This window comes from Myxine glutinosa, chromosome 7 (assembly GCF_964187855.1).
Source record: "Myxine glutinosa chromosome 7, kmMyxGlut1.1, whole genome shotgun sequence".
Lineage (NCBI taxonomy): Eukaryota > Metazoa > Chordata > Myxini > Myxiniformes > Myxinidae > Myxine > Myxine glutinosa.
This window is the reverse complement of record NC_136267.1, coordinates 10,973,772-10,992,435: the sequence shown is the minus strand read 5'-3', so window position 1 is coordinate 10,992,435 and position 18,664 is coordinate 10,973,772. Positions and strand designations below refer to the sequence as shown.

The following is an 18,664-nucleotide window of genomic DNA, read 5'->3' as shown; positions in this document are numbered from 1 at the left end:
TAGATTAGCAATGAACCATTACATGTCTAGATTAGCAATGAACCATTACAAGTCTAGATTAGCAATGAACCATTACAAGTCTAGATTAGCAATGAACCATTCCAAGTCTAGATTAGCAATGAACCATTACAAGTCTAGATTAGCAATGAACCATTACAAGTCTAGATTAGCAATGAACCATTACAAGTCTAGATTAGCAATGAACCATTACAAGTCTAGATTAGCAATGAACCATTACAAGTCTAGAATAGCAATGAACCATTACAAGTCTAGATTAGCAATGAACCATTACAAGTCTACATTAGCAATGAACCATTACAAGTCTAGATTAGCAATGAACCATTACAAGTCTAGATTAGCAATGAACCAATACAGGTCTAGATTAGCAATGAATCATTACAAGTCTAGATTAGCAATGAACCATTACAAGTCTAGATTAGCAATGAACCATTACAAGTCTAGATTAGCAATGAACCAATACAAGTCTAGATTAGCAATGAACCATTACAAGTCTAGATTAGCAATGAACCATTACAAGTCTAGATTAGCAATGAACCATTACAAGTCTAGATTAGCAATGAACCATTCCAAGTCTAGATTAACAATGAACCATTCCAAGTCTAGATTAGCAATGAACCATTCCAAGTCTAGATTAGCAATGAACCATTCCAAGTCTAGATTAGCAATGAACCATTACAAGTCTAGATTAGCAATGAACCAATACAGGTCTAGATTAGCAATGAATCATTACAAGTCTAGATTAGCAATGAACCAATACAAGTCTAGATTAGCAATGAACCATTACAAGTCTAGATTAGCAATGAACCATTACAAGTCTAGATTAGCAATGAACCATTACAAGTCTAGATTAGCAATGAACCATTCCAAGTCTAGATTAGCAATGAACCATTCCAAGTCTAGATTAGCAATGAACCATTACAAGTCTAGATTAGCAATGAACCATTACAAGTCTAGATTAGCAATGAACCATGACAAGTCTAGATTAGCAATGAACCATTACAAGTCTAGATTAGCAATGAACCATTACAAGTCTAGAATAGCAATGAACCATTACAAGTCTAGATTAGCAATGAACCATTACAAGTCTACATTAGCAATGAACCATTACAAGTCTAGATTAGCAATGAACCATTACAAGTCTAGATTAGCAATGAACCATTACAAGTCTAGAATAGCAATGAACCATTACAAGTCTAGATTAGCAATGAACCATTACAAGTCTAGATTAGCAATGAACCATTACAAGTCTAGATTAGCAATGAACCATTACAAGTCTAGATTAGCAATGAACCATTACAAGTCTAGATTAGCAATGAACCATTACATGTCTAGATTAGCAATGAACCATTACAAGTCTAGATTAGCAATGAACCATTACAAGTCTAGATTAGCAATGAACCATTACAAGTCTAGATTAGCAATGAACCATTCCAAGTCTAGATTAGCAATGAACCATTACAAGTCTAGATTAGCAATGAACCATTACAAGTCTAGATTAGCAATGAACCATTACAAGTCTAGATTAGCAATGAACCATTACAAGTCTAGATTAGCAATGAACCATTACAAGTCTAGAATAGCAATGAACCATTACAAGTCTAGATTAGCAATGAACCATTACAAGTCTACATTAGCAATGAACCATTACAAGTCTAGATTAGCAATGAACCATTACAAGTCTAGATTAGCAATGAACCAATACAGGTCTAGATTAGCAATGAATCATTACAAGTCTAGATTAGCAATGAACCATTACAAGTCTAGATTAGCAATGAACCATTACAAGTCTAGATTAGCAATGAACCAATACAAGTCTAGATTAGCAATGAACCATTACAAGTCTAGATTAGCAATGAACCATTACAAGTCTACATTAGCAATGAACCATTACAAGTCTAGATTAGCAATGAATCATTACAAGTCTAGATTAGCAATGAACCATTACAAGTCTAGATTAGCAATGAACCATTACAAGTCTAGATTAGCAATGAACCAATACAGGTCTACATTAGCAATGAACCATTACAAGTCTAGATTAGCAATGAACCAATACAAGTCTAGATTAGCAATGAACCAATACAAGTCTAGATGAGCAATGAACCATTACAAGTCTAGATTAGCAATGAACCATTACAAGTCTAGATTAGCAATGAACCAATACAAGTCCAGATTAGCAATGAACCATTACAAGTCTAGATTAGCAATGAACCAATACAAGTCTAGATTAGCAATGAACCATTACAAGTCTAGATTAGCAATGAACCATTACAAGTCTAGATTAGCAATGAACCATTACAAGTCTAGATTAGCAATGAACCATTACAAGTCTAGATTAGCAATGAACCATTACAAGTCTAGATTAGCAATGAACCATTTCAAGTCTAGATTAGCAATGAACCAAAACAAGTCTAGATTAGCAATGAACCATTTCAAGTCTAGATTAGCAATGAACCATTACAAGTCTAGATTAGCAATGAACCATTACAAGTCTAGATTAGCAATGAACCAATACAAGTCTAGATTAGCAATGAACCATTACAAGTCTAGATTAGCAATGAACCAATACAAGTCTAGATTAGCAATGAACCATTACAAGTCTAGATTAGCAATGAACCATTACAAGTCTAGATTAGCAATGAACCATTACAAGTCTAGATTAGCAATGAACCATTGCAAGTCTAGATTAGCAATGAACCATTACAAGTCTAGATTAGCAATGAACCATTACAAGTCTAGATTAGCAATGAACCATTACAAGTCTACATTAGCAATGAACCATTACAAGTCTAGATTAGCAATGAACCATTGCAAGTCTAGATTAGCAATGAACCATTACAAGTCTAGATTAGCAATGAACCATTACAAGTCTAGATTAGCAATGAACCATTACAAGTCTAGATTAGCAATGAACCATTACAAGTGTAGATTAGCAATGAACCATTACAAGTCTAGATTAGCAATGAACCATTACAAGTCTAGATTAGCAATGAACCAATACAAGTCTAGATTAGCAATGAACCATTACAAGTCTAGATTAGCAATGAACCAATACAAGTCTAGATTCGCAATGAACCATTACAAGTCTAGATTAGCAATGAACCATTACAAGTCTAGATTAGCAATGAACCATTACAAGTCTAGATTAGCAATGAACCATTGCAAGTCTAGATTAGCAATGAACCATTACAAGTCTAGATTAGCAATGAACCATTACAAGTCTAGATTAGCAATGAACCATTACAAGTCTAGATTAGCAATGAACCATTACAAGTCTAGATTAGCAATGAACCATTACAAGTCTAGATTAGCAATGAACCAATACAGCTCTAGATTAGCAATGAACCATTACAAGTCTACATTAGCAATTAATCATTACAAGTCTAGATTAGCAATGAACCATTACAAGTCTAGATTAGCAATGAACCATTACAAGTCTAGATTAGCAATGAACCAATACAGGTCTAGATTAGCAATGAACCATTACAAGTCTAGATTAGCAATGAACCAATACAAGTCTACATTAGCAATGAATCATTACAAGTCTAGATTAGCAATGAACCATTACAAGTCTAGATTAGCAATGAACCAATACAAGTCTAGATTAGCAATGAACCATTACAAGTCTAGATTAGCAATGAACCATTACAAGTCTAGATTAGCAATGAACCAATACAAGTCCAGATTAGCAATGAACCATTACAAGTCTAGATTAGCAATGAACCATTACAAGTCTAGATTAGCAATGAATCATTACAAGTCTAGATTAGCAATGAATCATTACAAGTCTAGATTAGCAATGAATCATTACAAGTCTAGATTAGCAATGAACCTTTACAAGTCTACATTAGCAATGAACCATCACAAGTCTACATTAGCAATGAACCATTACAAGTCTACATTAGCAATGAATCATTACAAGTCTAGATTAGCAATGAATCATTACAAGTCTACATTAGCAATGAATCATTACAAGTCTAGATTAGCAATGAACCATTACAAGTCTACATTAGCAATGAACCATTACAAGTCTAGATTAGCAATGAACCATTACAAGTCTACATTAGCAATGAACCATTACAAGTCTAGATTAGCAATGAACCATTACAAGTCTACATTAGCAATGAACCATTACAAGTCTAGATTAGCAATGAACCATTACAAGTCTAGATTAGCAATGAACCATTACAAGTCTAGATTATTAATGAACCATTACAAGTCTAGATTATTAATGAACCAATACAAGTCTAGATTAGCAATGAACCAATACAGGTCTAGATTATTAATGAACCATTACAAGTCTAGATTAGCAATGAACCAATACAGGTCTAGATTATTAATGAACCATTACAAGTCTAGATTAGCAATGAACCATTACAAGTCTAGATTATTAATGAACCATTACAAGTCTAGATTAGCAATGAACCATTACAAGTCTAGATTAGCAATGAACCATTACAAGTCTAGATTAGCAATGAACCAATACAGGCCTAGATTAGCAATGAACCATTACAAGTCTAGATTAGCAATGAATCATTACAAGTCTAGATTAGCAATGAACCATTACAAGTCTAGATTAGCAATGAACCAATACAGGTCTAGATTAGCAATGAACCATTACAAGTCCAGATTAGCAATGAATCATCACAAGTCTAGATTAGCAATGAACCATTACAAGTCTAGATTATTAATGAACCATTACAAGTCTAGATTAGCAATGAATCATTACAAGTCTAGATTAGCAATGAAACATTACAAGTCTAGATTAGCAATGAACCAATACAAGTCTAGATTAGCAATGAACCATTACAAGTCCAGATTATTAATGAACCATTACAAGTCTACATTAGCAATGAATCATTACAAGTCTAGATTAGCAATGAATCATTACAAGTCTACATTAGCAATGAATCATTACAAGTCTAGATTATTAATGAACCATTACAAGTCTAGATTAGCAATGAATCATTACAAGTCTACATTAGCAATGAATCATTACAAGTCTACATTAGCAATGAACCATTACAAGTCTACATTAGCAATGAATCATTACAAGTCTAGATTAGCAATGAACCATTACAAGTCTACATTAGCAATGAACCATTACAAGTCTACATTAGCAATGAATCATTACAAGTCTACATTAGCAATGAACCATTACAAGTCTACATTAGCAATGAATCATTACAAGTCTAGATTAGCAATGAACCATTACAAGTCTACATTAGCAATGAATCATTACAAGTCTAGATTAGCAATGAACCATTACAAGTCTACATTAGCAATGAACCATTACAAGTCTACATTAGCAATGAATCATTACAAGTCTAGATTAGCAATGAACCATTACAAGTCTAGATTAGCAATGAATCATCACAAGTCTAGATTAGCAATGAACCAATACAAGTCTAGATTAGCAATGAACCATTACAAGTCTAGATTAGCAATGAACCAATACAAGTCTAGATTAGCAATGAACCATTACAAGTCTAGATTAGCAATGAACCATTACAAGTCTAGATTAGCAATGAACCATTACAAGTCTAGATTAGCAATGAACCATTACAAGTCTAGATTAGCAATGAACCATTACAAGTCTAGATTAGCAATGAACCATTTCAAGTCTAGATTAGCAATGAACCAAAACAAGTCTAGATTAGCAATGAACCATTTCAAGTCTAGATTAGCAATGAACCATTTCAAGTCTAGATTAGCAATGAACCATTACAAGTCTAGATTAGCAATGAACCATTACAAGTCTAGATTAGCAATGAACCAATACAAGTCTAGATTAGCAATGAACCATTACAAGTCTAGATTAGCAATGAACCAATACAAGTCTAGATTAGCAATGAACCATTACAGGTCTAGATTAGCAATGAACCATTACAAGTCTAGATTAGCAATGAACCATTACAAGTCTAGATTAGCAATGAACCATTGCAAGTCTAGATTAGCAATGAACCATTACAAGTCTAGATTAGCAATGAACCATTACAAGTCTAGATTAGCAATGAACCATTACAAGTCTACATTAGCAATGAACCATTACAAGTCTAGATTAGCAATGAACCATTACAAGTCTAGATTAGCAATGAACCATTACAAGTCTAGATTAGCAATGAACCATTACAAGTCTAGATTAGCAATGAACCATTACAAGTCTAGATTAGCAATGAACCATTACAAGTCTAGATTAGCAATGAACCATTACAAGTGTAGATTAGCAATGAACCATTACAAGTCTAGATTAGCAATGAACCATTACATGTCTAGATTAGCAATGAACCATTACAAGTCTAGATTAGCAATGAACCATTACAAGTCTAGATTAGCAATGAACCATTACAAGTCTAGATTAGCAATGAACCAATACAGCTCTAGATTAGCAATGAACCATTACAAGTCTACATTAGCAATTAATCATTACAAGTCTAGATTAGCAATGAACCATTACAAGTCTAGATTAGCAATGAACCATTACAAGTCTAGATTAGCAATGAACCAATACAGGTCTAGATTAGCAATGAACCATTACAAGTCTAGATTAGCAATGAACCAATACAAGTCTACATTAGCAATGAATCATTACAAGTCTAGATTAGCAATGAACCATTACAAGTCTAGATTAGCAATGAACCAATACAAGTCTAGATTAGCAATGAACCATTACAAGTCTAGATTAGCAATGAACCATTACAAGTCAAGATTAGCAATGAACCATTACAAGTCTACATTAGCAATGAACCATTACAAGTCTAGATTAGCAATGAACCATTACAAGTCCAGATTAGCAATGAACCATTACAAGTCTACATTAGCAATGAACCATTACAAGTCTAGATTAGCAATGAACCATTACAAGTCTAGATTAGCAATGAATCATTACAAGTCTAGATTAGCAATGAATCATTACAAGTCTAGATTAGCAATGAATCATTACAAGTCTAGATTAGCAATGAACCTTTACAAGTCTACATTAGCAATGAACCATTACAAGTCTACATTAGCAATGAACCATTACAAGTCTACATTAGCAATGAATCATTACAAGTCTACATTAGCAATGAACCATTCCAAGTCTACATTAGCAATGAATCATTACAAGTCTAGATTAGCAATGAATCATTACAAGTCTACATTAGCAAGGAATCATTACAAGTCTAGATTAGCAATGAACCATTACAAGTCTACATTAGCAATGAACCATTACAAGTCTACATTAGCAATGAACCATTACAAGTCTAGATTAGCAATGAACCATTACAAGTCTACATTAGCAATGAACCATTACAAGTCTAGATTAGCAATGAACCATTACAAGTCTAGATTAGCAATGAACCATTACAAGTCTAGATTATTAATGAACCAATACAGGTCTAGATTATTAATGAACCATTACAAGTCTAGATTAGCAATGAACCAATACAGGTCTAGATTATTAATGAACCATTACAAGTCTAGATTAGCAATGAACCAATACAGGTCTAGATTATTAATGAACCATTACAAGTCTAGATTAGCAATGAACCATTACAAGTCTAGATTAGCAATGAACCATTACAAGTCTAGATTAGCAATGAACCAATACAGGTCTAGATTAGCAATGAACCATTACAAGTCTAGATTAGCAATGAATCATTACAAGTCTAGATTAGCAATGAACCATTACAAGTCTAGATTAGCAATGAACCAATACAGGTCTAGATTAGCAATGAACCATTACAAGTCCAGATTAGCAATGAATCATCACAAGTCTAGATTAGCAATGAACCATTACAAGTCCAGATTAGCAATGAATCATCACAAGTCTAGATTAGCAATGAACCATTACAAGTCTAGATTAGCAATGAAACATTACAAGTCTAGATTAGCAATGAATCATTACAAGTCTAGATTAGCAATGAAACATTACAAGTCCAGATTATTAATGAACCATTACAAGTCTACATTAGCAATGAATCATTACAAGTCTAGATTAGCAATGAATCATTACAAGTCTACATTAGCAATGAATCATTACAAGTCTAGATTATTAATGAACCATTACAAGTCTAGATTAGCAATGAATCATTACAAGTCTACATTAGCAATGAATCATTACAAGTCTACATTAGCAATGAACCATTACAAGTCTACATTAGCAATGAATCATTACAAGTCTAGATTAGCAATGAACCATTACAAGTCTACATTAGCAATGAACCATTACAAGTCTACATTAGCAATGAACCATTACAAGTCTACATTAGCAATGAATCATTACAAGTCTACATTAGCAATGAACCATTACAAGTCTACATTAGCAATGAATCATTACAAGTCTAGATTAGCAATGAACCATTACAAGTCTACATTAGCAATGAATCATTACAAGTCTAGATTAGCAATGAACCATTACAAGTCTACATTAGCAATGAACCATTACAAGTCTACATTAGCAATGAACCATTACAAGTCTACATTAGCAATGAATCATTACAAGTCTACATTAGCAATGAACCATTACAAGTCTACATTAGCAATGAACCATTACAAGTCTACATTAGCAATGAATCATTACAAGTCTACATTAGCAATGAACCATTACAAGTCTAGATTAGCAATGAACCATTACAAGTCTAGATTATTAATGAACCATTACAAGTCTAGATTAGCAATGAACCAATACAAGTCTACATTAGCAATGAATCATTACAAGTCTAGATTAGCAATGAATCATTACAAGTCTAGATTATTAATGAACCATTACAAGTCTAGATTAGCAATGAACCATTACAAGTCTAGATTAGCAATGAATCATCACAAGTCTAGATTAGCAATGAACCATTACAAGTCTAGATTATTGATGAACCATTACAAGTCTAGATTAGCAATGAACCAATACAAGTCTAGATTAGCAATGAACCATTACAAGTCTAGATTAGCAATGAACCAATACAAGTCTAGATTAGCAATGAACCATTACAAGTCTAGATTAGCAATGAACCATTACAAGTCTACATTAGCAATGAATCATCACAAGTCTAGATTAGCAATGAACCAATACAAGTCTACATTAGCAATGAACCATTACAAGTCTAGATTAGCAATGAACCATTACAAGTCTACATTAGCAATGAATCATTACAAGTCTACATTAGCAATGAACCATTACAAGTCTACATTAGCAATGAATCATTACAAGTCTAGATTAGCAATGAACCATTACAAGTCCAGATTAGCAATGAATCATTACAAGTCTAGATTAGCAATGAACCATTACAAGTCTAGATTAGCAATGAACCATTACAAGTCTACATTAGCAATGAACCATTACAAGTCTAGATTAGCAATGAACCATTACAAGTCTACATTAGCAATGAATCATTACAAGTCTACATTAGCAATGAACCATTACAAGTCTACATTAGCAATGAATCATTACAAGTCCACATTAGCAATGAACCATTACAAGTCTACATTAGCAATGAACCATTACAAGTCCAGATTAGCAATGAATCATTACAAGTATAGATTAGCAATGAACCATTACAAGTCTACATTAGCAATGAACCATTACAAGTCTAGATTAGCAATGAACCATTACAAGTCTACATTAGCAATGAATCATCACAAGTCTAGATTAGCAATGAACCAATACAAGTCTAGATTAGCAATGCACCATTACAAGTCTAGATTAGCAATGAACCATTACAAGTCCAGATTAGCAATGAACCATTACAAGTCTAGATTAGCAATGAACCATTACAAGTCTAGATTAGCAATGAATCATTACAAGTATAGATTAGCAATGAATCATCACAAGTCTAGATTAGCAATGAACCAATACAAGTCTAGATTAGCAATGAACCATTACAAGTCCAGATTAGCAATGAACCATTACAAGTCTACATTAGCAATGAACCATTACAAGTCTAGATTAGCAATGAATCATTACAAGTCTAGATTAGCAATGTACAATTACAAGTCTACATTAGCAATGAATCATTACAAGTATAGATTAGCAATGAACCATTACAAGTCTACATTAGCAATGAACCATTACAAGTCTAGATTAGCAATGAACCATTACAAGTCTACATTAGCAATGAATCATCACAAGTCTAGATTAGCAATGAACCAATACAAGTCCAGATTAGCAATGAACCAATACAAGTCTAGATTAGCAATGAACCATTACAAGTCCAGATTAGCAATGAACCAATACAAGTCTAGATTAGCAATGAACCATTACAAGTCCAGATTAGCAATGAACCATTACAAGTCCAGATTAGCAATGAACCATTACAAGTATACATTAGCAATGAACCATTACAAGTCCAGATTAGCAATGAACCATTACAAGTCCAGATTAGCAATGAACCATTACAAGTCCAGATTAGCAATGAACCATTACAAGTCTAGATTAGCAATGAATCATTACAAGTCTAGATTAGCAATGTACAATTACAAGTCTACATTAGCAATGAACCATTACAAGTCTAGATTAGCAATGAATCATTACAAGTCTAGATTAGCAATGTACAATTACAAGTCTACATTAGCAATGAATCATTACAAGTATAGATTAGCAATGAACCATTACAAGTCTACATTAGCAATGAACCATTACAAGTCTAGATTAGTAATGAACCATTACAAGTCTACATTAGCAATGAATCATCACAAGTCTAGATTAGCAATGAACCAATACAAGTCCAGATTAGCAATGAACCAATACAAGTCCAGATTAGCAATGAACCATTACAAGTCCAGATTAGCAATGAACCAATACAAGTCCAGATTAGCAATGAACCAATACAAGTCTAGATTAGCAATGAACCAATATAAGTCTAGATTAGCAATGAACCATTACAAGTCTAGATTAGCAATGAACCATTACAAGTCCAGATTAGCAATGAACCATTACAAGTCCAGATTAGCAATGAACCATTACAAGTCTAGATTAGCAATGAATCATTACAAGTCTAGATTAGCAATGTACAATTACAAGTCTACATTAGCAATGAACCATTACAAGTCTAGATTAGCAATGAATCATTACAAGTCTAGATTAGCAATGTACAATTACAAGTCTACATTAGCAATGAATCATTACAAGTATAGATTAGCAATGAACCATTACAAGTCTACATTAGCAATGAACCATTACAAGTCTAGATTAGCAATGAACCATTACAAGTCTACATTAGCAATGAATCATCACAAGTCTAGATTAGCAATGAACCAATACAAGTCCAGATTAGCAATGAACCAATACAAGTCTAGATTAGCAATGAACCATTACAAGTCCAGATTAGCAATGAACCAATACAAGTCTAGATTAGCAATGAACCATTACAAGTCCAGATTAGCAATGAACCATTACAAGTCCAGATTAGCAATGAACCATTACAAGTATACATTAGCAATGAACCATTACAAGTCCAGATTAGCAATGAACCATTACAAGTCCAGATTAGCAATGAACCATTACAAGTCCAGATTAGCAATGAACCATTACAAGTCTAGATTAGCAATGAATCATTACAAGTCTAGATTAGCAATGTACAATTACAAGTCTACATTAGCAATGAACCATTACAAGTCCAGATTAGCAATGAACCATTACAAGTCTAGATTAGCAATGAATCATTACAAGTCTAGATTAGCAATGTACAATTACAAGTCTACATTAGCAATGAACCATTACAAGTCTAGATTAGCAATGAACCATTACAAGTCTAGATTAGCAATGAATCATTACAAGTCTAGATTAGCAATGAACCATTACAAGTCTAGATTAGCAATGAATCATTACAAGTCTACATTAGCAATGAACCATTACAAGTCTAGATTAGCAATGAACCATTACAAGTCTAGATTAGCAATGAATCATTACAAGTATAGATTAGCAATGAATCATCACAAGTCTAGATTAGCAATGAACCATTACAAGTCTAGATTAGCAATGAACCATTACAAGTCTAGATTAGCAATGAATCATTACAAGTCTAGATTAGCAATGAACAATTACAAGTCTACATTAGCAATGAACCATTACAAGTCCAGATTAGCAATGAACCATTACAAGTCTACATTAGCAATGAACCATTTCAAGTCTAGATTAGCAATGAATCATTACAAGTCTAGATTAGCAATGAACCAATACAAGTCTAGATTAGCAATGAACCATTACAAGTCCAGATTAGCAATGAATCATTACAAGTCTAGATTAGCAATGAATCATTACAAGTCTAGATTAGCAATGAACCATTACAAGTCTAGAATAGCAATGAACCATTACAAGTCTAGATTAGCAATGAATCATTACAAGTCTAGATTAGCAATGAACCATTACAAGTCTAGATTAGCAATGAACCAATACAAGTCTAGATTAGCAATGAACCATTACAAGTCCAGATTAGCAATGAATCATTACAAGTCTAGATTAGCAATGAATCATTACAAGTCTAGATTAGCAATGAACCATTACAAGTCTAGATTAGCAATGAACCAATACAAGTCTACATTAGCAATGAATCATTACAAGTCTAGATTAGCAATTAACCAATACAAGTCTAGATTAGCAATGAATCATTACAAGTCTAGATTAGCAATGAACCAATACAAGTCTAGATTAGCAATGAACCATTACAAGTCTACATTAGCAATCAACCATTACAAGTCTAGATTAGCAATGAACCAATTCAAGTCTAGATTAGCAATGAACCATTACAAGTCCAGATTAGCAATGAACCATTATAAGTCTACATTAGCAATGAACCATTACAAGTCTAGATTAGCAATGAACCATTATAAGTCTACATTAGCAATGAACCATTACAAGTCTAGATTAGCAATGAACCATTACAAGTCCAGATTAGCAATGAACCATTATAAGTCTACATTAGCAATGAACCATTACAAGTCTAGATTAGCAATGAACCATTACAAGTCTAGATTAGCAATGAATCATTACAAGTCTACATTAGCAATGAACCATTACAAGTCTACATTAGCAATGAATCATTACAAGTCTACATTAGCAATGAATCATTACAAGTCTAGATTAGCAATGAATCATTACAAGTCTACATTCGCAATGAATCATTACAAGTCTAGATTAGCAATGAATCAGTACAAGTCTAGATTAGCAATGAACCATTACAAGTCCAGATTAGCAATGAATCAGTACAAGTCTAGATTAGCAATGAACCATTACAAGTCCAGATTAGCAATGAATCATTACAAGTCTAGATTAGCAATGAACCATTACAAGTCCAGATTAGCAATGACCCATTCCAAGTCTAGATTAGCAATGAACCATTACAAGTCCAGATTAGCAATGAACCATTACAAGTCTAGATTAGCAATGAACCATTACAAGTCTAGATTAGCAATGAACCATTACAAGTCTAGATTAGCAATGAACCATTACAAGTCTAGATTAGCAATGAACCATTACAAGTCTTGATTAGCAATGAACCAATACAAGTCTACATTAGCAATGAATCATTACAAGTCTAGATTAGCAATGAACCATTACAAGTCCAGATTAGCAATGAACCATTATAAGTCTAGATTAGCAATGAACCATTACAAGTCTACATTAGCAATGAACCAATACAAGTCTAGATTAGCAATGAACCATTATAAGTCTACATTAGCAATGAACCATTACAAGTCTAGATTAGCAATGAACCATTATAAGTCTACATTAGCAATGAACCATTACAAGTCTAGATTAGCAATGAACCATTACAAGTCCAGATTAGCAATGAACCATTATAAGTCTACATTAGCAATGAACCATTACAAGTCTACATTAGCAATGAATCATTACAAGTCTACATTAGCAATGAATCATTACAAGTCTAGATTAGCAATGAATCATTACAAGTCTACATTCGCAATGAACCATTACAAGTCTACATTAGCAATGAACTATTACAAGTCCAGATTAGCAATGAACCATTACAAGTCCAGATTAGCAATGACCCATTCCAAGTCTAGATTAGCAATGAACCATTACAAGTCCAGATTAGCAATGAACCATTACAAGTCCAGATTAGCAATGAACCATTACAAGTCCAGATTAGCAATGAACCATTACAAGTCCAGATTAGCAATGAACCATTACAAGTCCAGATTAGCAATGACCCATTACAAGTCCAGATTAGCAATGACCCACTACAAGTCTAAATTAGCAATGACCCATTACAAGTCTAGATTAGCAATGACCCATTACAAGTCTAGATTGGCAATTAACCATTACAAGTCCAGATTAGCAATGAACCATTACAAGTCCAGATTAGCAATGACCCATTACAAGTCCAGATTAGCAATGAACCATTACAAGTCCAGATTAGCAATGACCCATTACAAGTCTAAATTAGCAATGACCCATTACAAGTCTACATTAGCAATGACCCATTACAAGTCTAGATTAGCAATGACCCATTACAAGTCTAGATTAGCAATGACCCATTACAAGTCTAGATTAGCAATGAACCATTACAAGTCTAGATTAGCAATGAACCATTACAAGTCTAGATTAGATCAAAAAATCAAATCAAAATAAATAAATAAAATTAAACGCGGACCACCCATGCTTACCCACAGAGACCGTGGTCGTCGCCGAAGACACCGGCAACCCCTGCAGTTGCTGCACCTGGATACCGGCGGAACCCAACGAGCTCAAGTTGATGGTCTGCAGGCCGGGCATGGTGGCAATCTGCGCCGAGCCGAGCCCGATGCCCGCACCGGCCATCACCGGCTGCATCTGGGTGGTGGTCTGGCCGCCAGCAGCGGTGGTGGTGACCATGGCGGTTTGCAAGGGCGTGATGGTGAGCTGCTGCGGAGAGGAGTTGTGCACCTGCATGCCGGCGAGATTCTGAAGGCTCGACAAAATCTGCAACGTTTGGTAGGATATTTGGCCGTCCGCCCCGATGGTGGGTACTCGCAGGACTATGGGCACCGCATTCTCGATTTGGATGTTCTGAGGCACCGCTTGAAGAGCCTGAGCACCTTGGACGTCCGTCTGGAAGGCCTGTTGGTAGATCTGCGGTTGGGACGGTGCCTGAGACTGCTGCACAGACTGGATCAGAGGTTGCACAGAACCGGGTAGGGACGTGCAGGTCGAGGGCAGGCCATTGACAGATACCGCTGCAGAATTCGCCGCCATAATGCCGGAGGTCGCCGTGGCGACCGCCTGTGACCCTTCGCCGGGAGACGGCTCAGACACGCAGGGACCAGCCGCCATGATCGCCTGAGCGGCCGCTTCCACCACGCTGCTCACCACAGAGGTCGTGGCCTGCACCATTTGCGTACCGTTGGCCACCCCGTTGGTGGAGGAGGGGACCGCTGTCGTGGCGATGCCCATGTTGCTCACCGGAACGGAAGCCATGTTGCCAAGAGGCAAGGTGAAAGCGACACCGCCCGGCAAGTTCATGGGCAGGTTTGCAAACATGGGGGTTTGCCCGCCGAGACTCACCCCATGCAACTGAAGAGGTACGCCGGCCGTTTGAAGCTGCACGGCCAGTGGCTGTGCCACCACGTTGGGTGGCATGACATTACCTTGCGACGGACGCGTTGCAATCAGGGTTTGACCGCTTTGCAATATCTGGATGGCACCACCTGCATCATGCTGCTGCTGCTGTTGTTGTTGTTGTTGTTGCTGCTGCTGCTGCGTCACAGGCCCGAAGGACACGTTGCTGGCCGGAGCCAGCTGGAGCTGCTGTCCTTCTCCAGGTTGGATTTGCGGTATCACCTGGTATTGGATGTTGCTGGCGGTCGTGCCGTGGGCCCCGACCGGCACAACCCCTCCGGAGAGACCCTGAAAAGGGGACACGACGCGGATCACATTAGGGGGACGCGGCGAGGGGGCGCTGGTCACAACCCTCCCACCGTGGGCGGGATCCGAGGGGAGAGGGAGTGGGCCTGAACCGAGGGGTCGCCCCATGGGTGGGACTGGGACGCTCTGACACAGACGACCATCGGCTCGGGGAGGTGGCAACCCGTCCCGGTTCATACCCACCTTGGCCGCCGCGCCGTTCGCTTGTAACAAGTCGCTCTTTTTGCCCGTTGTTTCCACTGAGGCCATGCCTTCCCCGTCCGCCTCTGAGGGGGGGCGGAGAGGAGGGGCGGGAAAGCAAGGGCAAGGCACGATGGCGAAATCCCTCCTCCTCGTCCCCCTTACCGCCTCCGGCCCCGGCAAGCCCCGGCCCCTCGGCAGCCTTATTCGTCCAAAAGTTACGGCCGTGCCGCCCCGGCGCGAACGAGAAAGGGAGCGGGAGAAAGATGGAGGGACAGGGCCGGAAAAAGCACCGAGCGGGAAAGGATGGTCAGGAGGTCACGGTACCGCTCATGGCGAGTCGGTGTAATTCACAGCACTCGGGCCTCGAAGCCTGAGCGAGTCTGGAGCCCGCCAAGCCGCCCTCATTCACGGGGGCGTACCAACAGGAATGCACGACCCCCTTCAGAAGTTCAGGCTCCCTCCCCTCGATGTTCTTCTTCCTCCTCCTCAACGTCTTCTTCTTCCTCCTTCAGCTCTCCTCTGAGCACGCACGAGCCACGTGGCAGCGTGGACAGCCCGGCGTGACACGACGCGATTTCGTATTAAAATTGCGCAAACACTTCAACACGAGACGACACGCTCGAAATAAACAGCCAAGTTCTGCAACACGTTTAATAATAATTGTGAGTGTTGTTGTTGTTGTTATAGTTATTCGACATCGTCCGGCCGAAAACGCCAGGACTTTCACCGTCTCTCCTCAGCGCTGTTTAACCGCCACATTCGCACAATGTGGTTTCTTTTATCCTCGTTGCGTCTCTCAATCCTTCACTCATAACCTTCATCTCTGTCTACTCATCTTCTTCTTCAACATTCGTCTCTCTTTACTCATCTTCTTCTTCAACATTCATGTCCTTTCCCGCCCACCACAAAATGGCGCGCAACGACCACATCACCCACGTGTCCGTCCGCCGCGTTCCTTCGATTAGCTCCGTAGCCGCCGGAGCGCATTGAGGTGGTTTAAAGGAGGCGATGCGAGCTGCCACCTGTGTACGTGTCGTCGCGGAAATTCGGAGCATGTACACGACCCTTTGAGAGATATCATCATGTAGTGCTTCGGGTGACGCTGAGGGAGGGGGGGGGGGGGGGGAGAATGGGCTGTAGCTGCAGGGTTGTGACAAAACAGAAGGATTTGTGTGTGTGTGTGTATATATCCATATATACTGTATATATATTATATTGTAGCGGTTGCCGCTGAGCATACACAATCGCCTTACACCTGCCGAAGACGCAGCCAGGGAGCGATCACTGTACCGGGCTCGCCCAGACCGCCCGGAGACGCTCAGTCTCGCCTTTTCCGGGCATGTCCAGACTTGCCTTTCCCAGGCTCGCCCGGAGACGCTCAGTCTCGCCTTTCCCGGGCATGTCCAGACTTGCCTTTCCCGGGCTCGCCCAGGCCGCCCGGAGACGCCCAGTCTCGCCTTTACGGGCATGTTCAGACTTGCCTTTCCCGGGCTCTCCCAGACCGCCCGGAGACGCTCAGTCTTGCCTTTCCCGGGCATGTCCAGACTTGCCTTTCCCGGGCTCGCCCAGGCCGCCCGGGCACGCCCAGTCTTGCCGTGTTTGATTGCATATATATATTGCTGCCCGATAAACGGGCTTTTCAGAGTACCCGAGTTTGGTTTTGCTCAATAAAGAAACTCGGACGAATTCCCGTCTTTTGTCACGTCAATCCTTTCAACTCGCGTAGGAGCACAGCTCCTTCATTGGTGACCCCCGACATGGACACGGCAGTTGCCCTTAAACTGCCTACCTTCTGGGAGGCTCACGCGGCGGTTTGGTTCGCCCAGGCGGACTCCCAGTTTGCCCTGCGAGGCATTACCGCCGACGACACCCGCTTCCACCATGTGGTAGCGGCACTCGGCTCCGCCACCGCGGCCCGCGCCCTGGGCCTCCTCCAGCACCCGCCAGCCGCTGACAAGTATGGCGCGATCAAGACGCTCCTCCTCGACGCATTCGCCCTCTCACCGGCAAAACGCGCACGACGCCTGCTCAACCTGCCCGAGCTCGGTGACACGCGCCCGTCCGAGCGAATGGACTACATGCTCTCGCTGCTCGGTGAGCACTCCCCGGATTTTCTTTTCTGAGAGCTGTTCCTCCGCCAGCTGCCTAGCCAGGTACGCTTCGCCCTGGCAGGCACGCAGATCACGGATCCCGGCGCCCTCGCCAGGGAAGCCGACAAGATCTCCTCGGCAGGCCAGCACATCGGGGCGGCTACCTGGAGCCCGCCACCATCCGAGGCAACGCCCATGGCGCCCGAGCGCCCGGTGCGGTTGGAGGCCGAACTGCCGGTGCAACTGGCGGCCGCCACACCGCGCCGACCGCTTCCAACACGACGGCCGGGGCCTCCACCTGACCAAGCGTGGTGTTATTACCACGCCAGGTTCAGACACAAGGCTCGGACATGCCGACCCCCGTGCACTTTCGGCAAGTCGGGAAACGGCCGGGCCGGCGTTCATTACCAGCCATGAGCGCCTGCCACTGGGGCAACTTGCTTTTCATCAAGGACAAAGCATCCGGGCGGCGTTTCCTTTGTGACACCGGCGCCCAACTGAGCGTCATACCCGTCTCCGAGCAGGACAGGCATAC

General features: G+C 39.1%; 1 protein-coding gene across 1 annotated transcript in view; it reads right to left on the bottom strand.

Moving 5' to 3' along the window:
* The window catches only part of LOC137430976 (transcription factor Sp3), a 276,404-nt gene extending 259,857 nt beyond the window's left edge, over window positions 1–16,547 (bottom strand). The window contains exons 1-3 of the mRNA XM_068121792.2: window positions 16,364–16,547; window positions 16,040–16,122; window positions 14,620–15,838 (exon numbers count right to left, since the gene is read on the bottom strand). Of these exons, the coding sequence (XP_067977893.2) occupies window positions 14,620–15,838; window positions 16,040–16,122; window positions 16,364–16,370 (1,309 nt within the window). The 5' untranslated portion in view covers window positions 16,371–16,547. The remainder of the gene's footprint in view (window positions 1–14,619; window positions 15,839–16,039; window positions 16,123–16,363) is intronic.
* Between the last annotated feature and the right edge of the window lie 2,117 nt (window positions 16,548–18,664).